General features: G+C 42.6%; 1 protein-coding gene across 2 annotated transcripts in view; it reads right to left on the bottom strand.

The window, feature by feature from the left end:
* cacna1ia (calcium voltage-gated channel subunit alpha1 Ia) overlaps positions 1-13,840 on the bottom strand; it is a 118,508-nt gene that overhangs the window by 37,995 nt on the left and 66,673 nt on the right. For both annotated transcript variants that reach the window (XM_053851268.1, XM_053851270.1), the window contains exons 5-9: positions 13,743-13,840; positions 7,830-7,989; positions 4,886-5,234; positions 4,735-4,827; positions 158-476 (exon numbers count right to left, since the gene is read on the bottom strand). In XM_053851268.1, the coding sequence (XP_053707243.1) occupies positions 158-476; positions 4,735-4,827; positions 4,886-5,234; positions 7,830-7,989; positions 13,743-13,840 (1,019 nt within the window). The remainder of the gene's footprint in view (positions 1-157; positions 477-4,734; positions 4,828-4,885; positions 5,235-7,829; positions 7,990-13,742) is intronic.

Below are 13,840 nucleotides of genomic sequence, written 5' to 3'. Positions count from 1 at the left end.
CTGACTTTGGTTGCAATAGCTAGTGGCCACGCTTCATCTCAGTGGCAGATTTATCCATTTTAATTTCATGAGCATCAAAATTAAATGAGATTAATTTCCAGATCTTTATTTCATGCTTAATAGAATATGCTGGAGTTGCTTGATAAAACAAACTCACCTTTTGGGTGCCTAGAGTGATGGCGCTCGCCGTTTTGATTCCCTCGCCTGTTCCCCCTCCCTCCACCAGGGGGAGGGGGTTTTCCTCTGAGGGTGTAGTAGAGTGCGGCGGATCTCCTCTTTGCCTTGCGGAGAACGTGGCACACCAACTGGAAGATCTCCTCGTAGCAATCTCCCGGCTCGGCCATGCTGGCCAGAGTGGAGGAGGACAGGCACTGCGCCCTCTGCTCTTGCATCAACTGGTGCTCCCGCTGTTTGGTCTCCGAAAACTGGGTGGCGATGACCACCAGGCACAGATTGATCATGAAGAAGGATCCAATCTGTGAGTGAATAGAGTCATAAAAGAAAAAAAAAGTGAAATATTGTCATTCAAATTTGATTGATGTCGAGCTTACATTATTGCCAACAAATATCAGTGACTATTTAAAGTTAAAAAGTATGTTAAAAAAATTGGTTTTCTGATGCAAAATGTCTCTATTAAAATTCCAATGAACAGCACAATGCATTGTTGTTATTCAACTTTCACATCCAGATTAATGCTTGCCAATCCCTCGAGAAGCTCACGTGCTAAAGGCCTCGAAAGTGTCAGCTAACAGAGTCTTATTAGAGACGACAGACAGAGCAACAGATGCCGAAAGCACGCTGCACCGTCTGACCATCCTTCCATTCTGCTTACTTTAGCTGCAGCTTTCTATTCTTCTCCCGCCTCACATCCCCTCTCATGAGAGTTCCTTGCCATCTCTACAATCTTTTTCCAAAATATACATCCAGCCCGGTCAATAGCCCAGATAGATAGATAGGTAGATGGATGGATGGATGGATGGATGGATAGATAGATAGATAGATAGATAGATAGATAGACAGACAGATAGACAGGTAAATAGATAGATAGATAGATAAATAGATAAATAGATAGATAGATAGATAGACAGACAGACAGATAGACAGGTAAATAGATAGATAGATAAATAGATAGATAGATAGATAGATAGATAGATAGATACATAGATAGATAGATAGATAGATAGATGGATAGATAGATAGACAGACAGATAGACAGGTAAATAGATAGATAGATAGATAGATAGATAGATGGATAGACAGACAGATAGACAGGTAAATAGATAAATAGATAGATAGATACATAGATAGATAGACAGATAGATAGATAGACAGATAGATAGATAGATAGATAGATAGATAGACAGATAGATAGATAGATAGATAGATAGATAGATAGAGAGAGGAGGAGTGGCAATGCCTATCTGTGGCCAAAAGGTCAAAGCCAGTCTACAGGTGTGAGAGGCTTTGATTTCCTTCCAGGTTTTTCACCATCTCCACGTGTGTCGGAAAACTGCGTGTTTGTGTTCATGAGATCAGATACTTCTTAGTTCTGCATAACTAGAGAAGGCAGTCCAGAGCACGCATATGGTGCATCACCGCAGCATGCCCAAAGAGTCTCTCACAATTTTGGATGCTGCTCAAAACCGACGGATGGTGTGAGAGGCAGAGTGTAATCTATGTGATGGGAGATAAATGCAAAAGCACACGGCTGACTTATATACCCGAAGAGGGAGGGAAGGATAATCTGTTTTCTCTATTTTCTCCACCATAGATTCTATAACTGGGCAGAACTCACGTTCTTCCAAGCTAAAATGACAATGAAGTGTGATGTTAACAAGCTTGTAGTGATTGTGGGTTTGTGATCAGGACAGCATATTAAACCAAATCAAAGAAAAAACACTTCAAAACAGTCTTTCGATATCAGAATAATAGCTCCCTTTCAAGCAGCACAATCAAAGCTAATGTGGTCACCCTTCAAAATAAAGCTACGAACTCGAAGCCTCTGGCTGTTCACATGAGACGTTGTTGAGATTCTATCATATAGTTTAGCTTCACTCCTCGGCCAATTCAATTTCAGCAGATTATTGTCTGTTAACTGTCTGCATAAACATGTCCTGAAGAGGTTGACTCTCATATGTGTCCCATGACCCTTGAATCAATGTTGTAATTACATACATAGTGTATGATTCAGTGTTAACTGGACAACACCGCTGTTGTTCTGAAGGCTGCTACTGATGTTGTTCTGCAAATACACGTAACAAGGTTGAGTGTACTGCAGAATCAATGTCCCAACTACATGTTTATTTACATAACCACAGTCATATTGACAATAACAAAAAAGGTCCAATCCTCACTGCACCCGATAAGGAGTGAGAGACGACTGGAGTGTGCGACTGACAGAGGGATTTGTGTCACTCACGAGGACGCTGTCATGATGAGGAAAGAGCTGAGATAAAAGGCTCTTTATTTCTGCCTCATGTTACCTTGGGTTGGTGACTGAAAAAACTAGCTAGAAATCTTCTTTCTCTTTCGGCTTCTCCCTTCAGGGGTCGCCACAGCAGATCATCTTCCTCCACCTCACCCTGTCCTCTGCTTCCCCTTCTCTCAAACCTACAAACCTCATGTCCTCCTTCACCACCTCCATCAATCTCCTCTTTCACCTTCCTCTCCACCTTCTGCCTGGCAGTTCCAACCTCAACATCTTCCTACCAATGCACTGGCTCTCTCTCCTCTGTACATGTCCAAACCATCTCCATCTAGCTTCTCTGACTTTGTCTCCTAAACACCTGACATGTGCTGGCCCTCTGATCTACTGCTTCCTGATCCTATCCATCGTGCTCACTCCCAGAGAGAACCTCAGCATCTTCATGTCTGCTACCTCCAGCTCTGCCTCCTGTCTTTTCCTCAGTGCCACTGTTTCCAAACCATACAACATTGCTGGCCTGACCTCCCTTTTGGACACTTTCCCTTTCATCCTTGCCGACACCCTTTTGTCACACATCACATCTGACACTTTCCTCCAATGATTCCATTCTGCCTGCACCTGCTTCTTCGCCTCTTTGTCACACCCTCCATTGCCCTGGACAGTTGAGCCTCAGTACTTCAAATCCCCCACCTTCTTTAACTCTACATTCTGTAACTTCACCTGTCCACTTGGCTCCCTCTCATTCACACACATGTATTCTACGTACTCCAGCTAACCTTCATTCCTCTCCTTTCTAAGGCAAATCTCCACCTCTCTAGCTTATCTTCCACTTGCTCCCTGCTCTCACCACAGATCACGATGTCATCTGCAAACATCAAGGAGAGCTGGAGGAGCTTTGTGGGAGATGGAGGTCTGGGCCTCTTTACTAAAGCTGCTGCCCCTGCGCTGCTTTATATAAAAGATGAAGTGATGGCTCATTTGAACTTGAAAGATTAGATGCGGTGCATTAGGAAACTGCTTTTTGCAAGTTGTGTTTCTGTGGCAGCTTGTGTTCACAAACACACCGATGAATTAGCATCCAACGTTAATGTTTTACAACAATAATCACTTGATTATTTACAAGCAGCAACAACCTTGATTTAATGTGAGTATTGGCTCCTCACTGCTGCTCTCTAGGTATTACAGGTTTAGAATCAATCCAAGCTGGTGTGGCTAATCGCTTTGTATTCAGGTATTTGTGAGCCGTTCAGAAACATTTCGATTGTCCTTTGTTATACTGCATAATCGCCTCCAAATGAAGACAATAATTACCCCATTGAGAAAAGTCCGGTGACGCGACATAGGAGTTTGGGAAGGGCGATGCCTCTGCAGGGCAGGTAAAACAATCCGACTGCGTTGTTGATGTCTATCTGACGCAAATTCTCCATTTTCATTTATCCTCTTCGTTCAATTTATTATTCATCGATTAAGTTCCTCCTGCGCTGACAAATCAATGGACTAAGCCGGTGTGACCGCCAGAGATTTTAAATCAATGATCCTCTGGGTTTGTTAATGCTGCTTGATCATAGGGTGCAGCATACTTTCAAGATCCGCTTGTTATCCGCTTTGTTATTCCGCTTTTCTCTTGTGCTTTTATTTTTGTTACTGCCTGTTTGGTTCTGTGTTTCCGTCTCCTTGTTTTTCCCCAGCTTTTGGAGCGACATGGCTGGGACTCATTTGCTAATCTCCAATCTCTAAGCTCGCATGGATTTCAACACCTCGGTGCCAACTCGTGTCGCCAGATGGTTGCTTCGCGTCTTCATGGTAAACTCCTTCGACTCTTGTGATCCTGTTACCTAAATTCTATGCGTGCCTGTCGTTTTTCTCAGCCGCCTCTTTAGTTACTCTCGATCCTCCGTGCACTGTTCATTGCTTCTTACTGCTAGTTTACGTGTGAGCGTTTTTGTTAAAACTCACCTTTTCTGTTTGTTCTGTATTTATACCGTGTGTGTGTGAGTAGATCTGCCACAGAGCGCTTTTTGTTATTTGGGCCTCGAGAGCAACCTCCGAGTGCGTTTTCCGTTGTCCCCTTTAGTCAAGCTTGATCTTATTTGCCTGCCCCTGTTTGTGTTTCCTCACTCCGCGTTTTGGTGTTGACGTCCTTGGTTCATAGTCCCTGTTCATCTTTTGTGTTTACATTATTTATTGCACTAAATTGTTAAAACTACCCTCACTCTCCCGAGTCATCTGTAAACCTGCACCCATTCAGCTACGGAGCTCGATGTCCTTGACAAGCCATGACACCGCTGTTGCAGATCAAATATACTCACAATGATGAGTAAGATGAAGTATATGAAGTTGTAGAAGGAGTGGGCATCCATGACGTAGTACATGATTTCCACCCAGCCCTCCAGCGTGATCACCTGCAAGCAAGGGTCGATTCAGCATCGGAATTAAATAAAAGGCTGGACGGAAACATACCTGGAAAATGACAATCCAGGCGTACACGATGTTATCAAAATTAATGGCCCCTTTATGAGGGTTGCTGTTGCCTGTGTGGCAGCGGGTGTAATACTGGTTCCAGTTGAGGCACAGACCCATTGCCTCACCGGCGCCGCTCCCGTTGGAAAAGGGCTCGGGACTCAGACCCAGGGCTTGTCTGTACAGGACATCCTCTTTGTCCAAGGTGCATGTGTGGCCATTTTCCCGCCGCGCCGGCACGTCAGTACATGACATGATTCCATTTTCGGTTGCCAGGGAGCAGATGAAGGGTCGCTCATCATCCTCTTCGGGCTGGTAGTACGGTGTTGGCAGGGTCATGCCCGTGGAGCTGGGGAGACACAGATGACGTGAATATGGACGGATATATATGTGTGCTTCAGTGGGCGCTAGTGCAGCCTGCTGTGAAGTGTTGACAGGACTGGATTAATTGCACCAATAACCATTTCAATTACTCCAATTAAAATGATTTATTTCTCTCATCATAGTGTTTTGCATAAATTAAACATACAGCATGTACTGAAATCTGATTGAGCACATTTTTTTATAATTAAAAAGAATAAAAATAAATAAATATGTGATGTACTGTCAAGCTATATAAGATTTTGTAAAAGGGAGTTCTTTTTTAAGAAAATAATGTTTATTTCAGTATTTTTCTTTTATATTAGACATCAGCATACATACATCACCCAAAGGGGAGAGAAGCCTTAAACAGGTTGGGGAGGGTAGTGATCTCATTCACATGGGTTCAAAGGTTGATAGTTTACTCTACCAATTGGCTGAGCTTGCAGTGAAAGGGTTAAAGGAAATAAAGATTTACGAAAAGGTCCACACAGACGGACACTCGAGAAAAATAAACAGGGTAGCGCTGAATTATTTATCACCTTAAAAAATATTACTGTTTTCCTGTATCCATTCAACATAGCACCTAGCTATATCCCAAATGCTGTCCCACTACGACGGCCACTGAAATACAGTAACTCTCAATTAGAGGATATATGAAACTACTGCCCTGACTTAAGTACATTTACAACCACCCATGATGAGCCAGTACGAGGCGGACATGTTGTGTCCGTGCTAAATCTGAGGTCTGGACCTGGGGAAGCTATAAATAGCTGAATGAACAAACACATCACATGGTCGCTCTGTCAGCCCAGACAATTTACCCACTGCTCTCTTTCTTTGTCTACGTATTTTACTTCCCTTTTACCTCTTCTGAATTATTTATCAGACTCCAAACTATTGGATTTCCACAGGGAGAGAGCTATCAAAATCATGAGGAGACGGTAAGAACGCAATGGCCCTACATATATTTTTAAATGGTTATTTTTATTGGTGTTTTCCTGTTGTTATCACTGTGTTTTATTCTATTTAGCACTGAAGACATGCTTCGTGATAGAACTAACATGCAAATGAATAAAAGCGACTAGAGCAGGAGGGCATGGACGGAAGCTGCGCTCCACAAAACGCGGCACCATGCTGAGGAAACACCTGCCATGCAGTGTGTTTCAAAGCTTCACTGTAACTTTACCACCAACCCATCGCAGCAAGGCAAAATGATGAAAGAAAAACAAACTAAAAAATATTCCCTCTATAGGGATTGTGACTGGAGGTTACATAGTTAAATTATTAATACGTTTCTTGCCACCAAAAGTACACTCACACATTGGTGGCAAGGAGATGAAGGACGAAATTGAGGACCACTCTTGACTTGAACACTGAGAGCCATTGTAAGCTTTTCACAGCCCATAATGATCTCAAGTGCTACACTGAAGGACCAAATGAGGTGCTCGAGGAACCTCAGACATGTGTATATACAGTTGTTTCTTCTTGTTAGTAACTGTGACACACAAAAAAAAATCTGACTGCATTTCTAAAATCACTACACGGTCAGTGCAGTCGACATTTAATAGAGCTAGTTTTCAGTTTACAGTCAAAACCTGTGAGCTCCAACTGCTGAACACGAGTTCCTTTATATCCCATCATAACAACTGTCATTAGCATACAGTGCCTCTGCATATCCCAAGCCAGATTATGCAAACATGAGAACACACAGAAAGACTGTCAGCGTTGGTTCGAGTTGTAGAGCATTATAAATTCCTGTGGTGGTCAAGAGTCATTTAAAAAAAGTGCAGTATTGTGAAGCTAAAAAAATGTGTAAACCAGTGAATTAATAATAATGTAAATAATATTGAAAACTAAAGTGAAATAATAATTGTGTCAAAATAATTTTTGACAAGATCTGACACAGTTATTCAGATATAGAAGTACAGAAAAATGCATGAACGTATCGGCCAATGAAAAAAAAAAAAAAGAAACAGTAAAATAGGGAATAAATACAATGAAAATATTGAAGAGGATGTCATCAAACTCTCCTAAACCCAAACTGTTTTTTGTGTTTCAGTTTCAGCCACTAAATCTTTCATGCTGCGTCATGAATTCTCCAACAGATTCTTGCAAAGCTTGATTTTCTGAGCGGATTCACATTCAGAACGCTCAGAACCACCACTTGACCCCTTTGAACTCCCACATGATGTTAAATTGAACGGCTTCCTTCAACTAATAAAAAAGTGTTTTTTTTACAAGGCCATAAAAAAACATTTCATGAAGTGATTCAGGCATTCCTGTTCTTGGCACAACATGAGCCTTGTAGAGTCACGGATCATACACCTAGCTGGATTGAGGTTGTGTCCCTGGACTTGAATATCATCTGTCATTGCTGAGGCTTCAAACACAGTTTGATGAAATCAAACCTGGACCACGTTTCTCCATCAGCCAGATGGTGCATAGGAACATTCTACTTGAAAACATCTGCGGGGGGTCATTTTTTCAAATCATATCTAGTTTACAGTTAAGGCATGACATCAATCATTTGTTTTATTTTTTTTTTCTATGAAAGCATCTAGATGATGATGAATTTACTTACAGTGTGAAGTTCACCTCGGGGTAGCAGCGGTTTCTTAAGAGCCCCGCCCACAGTTGAACGCCAATGATCCCGAAAATGAAGAAAACAAAGAAACACAAGAGCAGCACGTTCCCCAACATGGGCAGCGTGTCCAGCAGCAGGTTCACAAGGATGCGCATGCCTGGAAAGCAAAAACAACAAAGAGTTATAGTCGTATCTCCCGTGTCAGGTGTGTGTCCTGTGGTGGCCAGGACACCTGTCCAGGGGCGGCACCCCACTTCTCGCCCTGAATAGCTGGGATAGACTCCAGTGACCCTGCCAGGAACTAGCTAGCTATAATGAGAATATAAAAAGAAGAAAAATGTCTATCATCGAGGATGAGATGGGAGGGACACCCTGGAAAGCTTTCCACTTTTGGATTCTTCGTTTCATTTAATTTTTGCATAATTAAATAATTCCTTTCAGTCACAGTGAAACTTGGTCATTCAGAGTTCTCTGCAGTCATTATGCAAACAGAAAAAAAACCATCCTATTAACTGATGAAGAGATAAAACCTCACATCTGCTGACTCACTTTATCATTCTCCTGCAGTAGATACGATTCATTTATATCCCAACATTCTTTGAAGGCCTCAGTCCCAACATGGAAAATCTGTTGTTGTTGTTGCTCTGCAGTCTCTGTTTACCATAGTGACGGGACCCTTGCTAGGAGCTGTAAGTGACTCTCAACTTTAAGTGGACATTCCACCATTTCCCTGACAGGAAGCCACCGCCTCTGACAGGAAGGTGCTGACCTTTACCCCTTTAAGTCAGATTGATGTTTCGTCCACCGAGAGCAACTGTTGCTGTGCAGAGAGCCAGAGCTCCACTTTACACAGGCTGGTTTAATGCTCGATCATTCATAAATCCTTCTGGTGGTATCAATGCTTTCTATGGTGAGTCGCATTGATCCCAGCGGTCACATGACCAGCCAGGAGGCTCCATCACGTGAAGGAGAGAGTCCTCGTGAGATGAAGCCTAATTACATAGGAGCGCGTCCCCTGTCATGTGATGATGACCCCCAGCTCGGGCCCCTCCTGCAGCGATGACATATTGAGATGAGATTAGAAGGACATGATGGTGGCAGATTGGACTAATGAGAGAGAGCGAGCGAGAGGAGAAAGCCACTGGTGAGCCCTGGATAACCTTGTTCTGTCACCAGACCTGTCTGTGTGCAGCAGCGGTTGACTTGCTGTTGATCGACCGACAATTCCGTCAACACAAACAATTTTTCAATTGTTGAATCACTGCGGCAGCTAAAGGTCAAATGCGGTAACAGTTAAAAATGTGACTCTGGTCAACGTGACTTCCAGCCCTCGTGATGATAGAAACACAACAACGGCGTGTGGTTGAATCCGTTATTAAAATGAGCGCCCTTGTTTTTTATTATTCATGGGCACACTGGGTTCAATGAATATTATCTCACTGGTGGGTAAATGTGTCACCAATATGACAGACAAACCTGTGTGTGAGAGAGAGATGATTATACTCTCATTATGACTTCAGTTTGTAACAGCAGGTGCGAAGTTTGCATACTGCATGTCACTCAAGTTGGGGGAAAACATGCTAACTAGTGAAGGTAGATGAATAATCTGCCAACAGAATCCATTATCCAATGAAATTGCTTTCAAAAGTCGGGGACACACTAGGATAAACGGTGCTGAATTCATGATCACGAGTTAAGTGAAATAGTCAGAGCTCTTGCGTTAATATCTAGACAGTTGCTAGATGCTAACAAAATAGACTACCTCTTTTTCTCAGTTCGTTTTCTTCCAGCAAACCCAATGCTCCATCTAGTTCCATCAGAACCGACAACAATGGTGATAAACAAAAATGAATACCAAAGGATCAAGTTTTCTCTGTTTACCATTGAGATAAAAAGTGTGAAGCACTCTGCGTTACACTGAGATTGCGATCACAAGTTGTGTTCCAAAAATGTGTCAGCAGGCTGGTGGTTCCAGTCTACTGCACCACTGTGGCGACTGCAGAACATCAGCTTGTGCAGCCTGTATTTTAAGTTCAAACTGATGCTGAGCTTCTCTCTGGGAGTGAGCAAAATGGATAGGATCAGGAAGCAGTAGATCAGAGGGCCAGCACATGTCAGGTGTTTAGGAGACAAAGTCAGAGAGGTTAGATGGAGATGGTTTGGACATGTACAGAGGAGAGAGAGCCAGTGCATTGGTAGGAAGATGTTGGAAGAGGAAGAGGAGGAAGAAGTTGGAACTGCCAGGCAGAAGGTCGAGAGGACGGCCAAGGAAGAGATTTATGGACGTGGTGAAGGCGGACATGAGGTTTGTAGGTTTTTAGAGAAGAGGAAGCAGAGGACAGGGTGAGATGGAGGAACATGATCCACTGTGGAGACCCCTGAAGGGAGAAGCCGAAAGAGAAAGAAGAAGAAACTAAGAAGTTCCAACTGCCTTTTTACAGTCGCCCTCCAGGGTACAGTACAGAAAACACAAGCAATAAATTCCCAAATATACATCCACCTTTAGAAGGAATCTCATCCACATGCTTAGAACTCCGCTGCATTCTTTCCTTTCGGGTTAAACGTTGATATTCGGATCATGATGCTCTGTGCAAGGGACGCCAGCAAGTGTGGACAATTAAATATTTTGGCTCAATCCGCAAGGTCAAGTGAGAGTCAGTGAATCAATACTTTTAATTAGAATGGGACAAACACCTCCAGAAAAGCGCTATTGAAATTCAACTCATATTTCCAGCCTCTACAGTTATTTTCAAGTGGGGAAGTTTTCCACAAAAATATGACAAAACCCATTGGATGGGTCCACACGGGCAGTGTGGGGATTGTTGTTCTGGGAGGCGAGGGGGATGGACGGCTGGGTAGGGACTTGTAAATCAGCAGGTAAAATGTCCCCGCACAATAGTACTCCAGCTATCGTGTTGTTTCTTTTTGTGAACAGCTGCGTCGTGACCTTTTAGTGAGACTGGCATTATAGTCTGGAGCCCAACGGCCCCCAGCAAATAATTAAAGCTAGTACTGTCCTGTCGGAAAGGGTGACGCTTTTGCTTGCTTGAGTCGGTGCGAGACACAAATGAACGGATGGGTAAGTCAGATTGTGAGATGGTGAAACTGTGAAACTTTTCAAAATCGATGAGCCAAGGCTGGCAGGTTGTTGGAACTAGAACCTTCACTCCACATCCATGCTGTCCTCAAGAGAAGGCAACTGGGAGCTGGATAAATAAGGCCGCGTGGGGAAAGTAAAGGAAAGACGGAGCAGCATCTCAATGATGGACCTTTCATGTGAGATTCTGGCTCCACAGTGAACAAGTCCAAAACACGACAAACATTAAAACCCTTGTGAATTTGTCGCGTTTCTTTGTGCTAGACTGCCCTCAGTCACATTCCTTCATGCAATGCAACGCTTCCTTGCCACAGAATGAATGAAGTCCTCCCTTATCTGAACATGTGAGGTGTTAACAGGTGGCACAATTTCACAGACACGGGGGAGATGTGAGCGACACTGATCTCCAGAACTTAAAAATGTATCAGTACTACAAGAGAGGACTCTGTCCCAAGGGTCGATTTTTCTTCATCAACTAGTATTAAACGCCAAGGAGCAGAGGCGCGGGAGTGTACGGGCGTGTACAAGTCTCTGGTGGCGGCTGCAGGCGAGTCTAAATGTGTTTGTTCCCAGGAGACCTCGTCATTAGACCACTGTTCCATTAAGCTTAATTGGGTGAGAAGAGGGTGATATGTATCTGTGGGTGGGTGGAGGGGGGCGAGGACTGGAATGAGACATCGCCTGTGGGTGTTCCCTAAAATAGGGATCACCAAAATAACAGAGGAAATGCAACCTAAAAACAATTGAACACTGCATCTGATCGAGAATGTGGATTTACTTCATTGTTGTATCCAACACTGTAAATGATCTGCTCATTCTGGCAGATGAATTTTTATACCTGTCTTTTGCAATGTGCTTACGTGGAGAGGGGAACCACAGCAGGAAGATCTTCTCGGGTTACCTACCACACTCCTCTGCCTTTTAGCAGTCACTCCAGCTGACACCAATTTTGCCAAAACACTGTTGGACCACACTGCACAGGACTATTACCAGCCGTTCGCCGGGGGGGGGGGACGACAAATTGAGGTGTTCTAAGGGTCAGGATGTGCACACGCTGCCGGTGTATCAGTCGGGGGAAAATGGATCTAACAAATCAAACAACAACAATAGCTTTCTCCTCAGGCTTCCTCGCTGCTAATGGGATTACAGATAAGAGGGGAATCGGGCTACAGGTCAGCTTCCGCACTCTATAGAGAGGCTTGTAATTCAATCAGAGAATATTGAAATATTTAAAAAAGATAGCTAAAATGCAAGATTCTGAAGCAGTGGGATGGTCGACAGTTCCTAATGATTCAGCAAGAATCCATGTGGAGCAGTGGAGTTGCGAGACAGGAGAATCTAGAACTGTATTTTTTAGCTTTTGCTAAAGCTCAAAAACAGGCAGCAGCATCTCATATTCTGACTCATAGCTTTCTGTTGCATGGATTTCAGCAACCCATTCTCACATGTTTAAATTCACATTCGAAAGGCCACTGATTATCACAGTGTTTTAAAAGAACTTCAATCTACCTTCCTGAAAAAAACCTTAGCTACTTAGAAACATGTCAAGCAAGAAGTTTGTCACGCACATATTAGCTCGCTTTAATGACTCGCCTAATAAGCAGGTTGCGACTGATGAAGAGAAAAGACTGTTTTTGGAGACGGCTGTGCGAACACAGACGGAACTCCAAGGCCCCGTCACTGGAGCGTGAGGGTGTGACCGGCAAATTTTGGCAATTTTCCTGACCATTAGTCTTGGCCCAAACACTGAGACAAGCTTCAGAGACTACCTGCAGGAGCAGCAACAAGTGAAATGGGAGATAAGCTGGAATTTCTGAGATGAAGAGATAAGATCCAGGACGCATATGAATGTTAGAACAGTGACTAAATCTGTAGCTAGTGAGGTGGTATAATACCTCACAGTTGGAAAATTTGCATTGATACACATGGACAAATGAAGTTGAGAAGACTGCATTTTCCTTACCTTCATTGGCATATTTTATTTTACTTATTTATACTAATATAAAACTGTATTCACATTACATCGCATAAATATATTTTAGGTACGGTTTTTCTCTATTGAAATTAAAACATTATTCTAATAGTGTCATCATCATATGCCATTTTAAATATATAAAAATAATAATAAACCTTTTTTTTTTTTTTTATATTTTTTCCAAAATATTATTTTTTAAATTGTTTTATTTCCATGGTATATTTTCAAGATATTTATTTTTATTTATATTTATCCCTAAAATACAATATTGATTCAAATTGTCTTTATTATTACTATAAATATTATTATTTTACACGCAGCTCTATCCTTTTCTGTTCATTCTTATTAAAACTTTGTTCAGACAAGTTAGATTATCACCTAAAACGTAATAGCCATCTAGTCATCAATAGTCACGACGAAGCAAATGTCAAAATGGTTCAAAACTAATGACACTTTTTGACAAAAAAGGTCTGCTGCCTTCACAATTTGTCAATTTGCTCGCTCTTTTTCTTCCAAAAAGGGGTTTGCATGACTGCTCAAATCTTGGAAACATTAAAATGTCAGTCAGTCAACGGAGAAAGAATTGATCTGAATTACAAAGAGTGGCTTCCTAATGAGTTGCAGATGAAAGGACAAGAAAGATGTACACGATCTGATCGAAGTTCCAGCCTCACAGATGGATTCTGGGTCGGGCCTGAGCAAACAAGGTCTTCAGAGAAATGCGAACGTCGCCCATGAACCCACTAATGCATCAAATATTCATCCATTGCTCAGTTATTGACTGAAACAGGTCACAAACAGTCAAGGTTAGGCAGAATATACATCTAATGTTACTTACTCGGGACTCTGTTGATGGCTTTGAGGGGCCGCAGGACCCGCACTGTTCTTATGGCTGACAGGTTGATGTTCTGCAGGTCCAGTGAGTACTCCACCATC

This window comes from Synchiropus splendidus, chromosome 19, assembly GCF_027744825.2.
Source record: "Synchiropus splendidus isolate RoL2022-P1 chromosome 19, RoL_Sspl_1.0, whole genome shotgun sequence".
Lineage (NCBI taxonomy): Eukaryota > Metazoa > Chordata > Actinopteri > Syngnathiformes > Callionymidae > Synchiropus > Synchiropus splendidus.
Note: the sequence above shows the minus strand (reverse complement) of the source record. Positions and strands in the feature narration are given on the sequence as shown.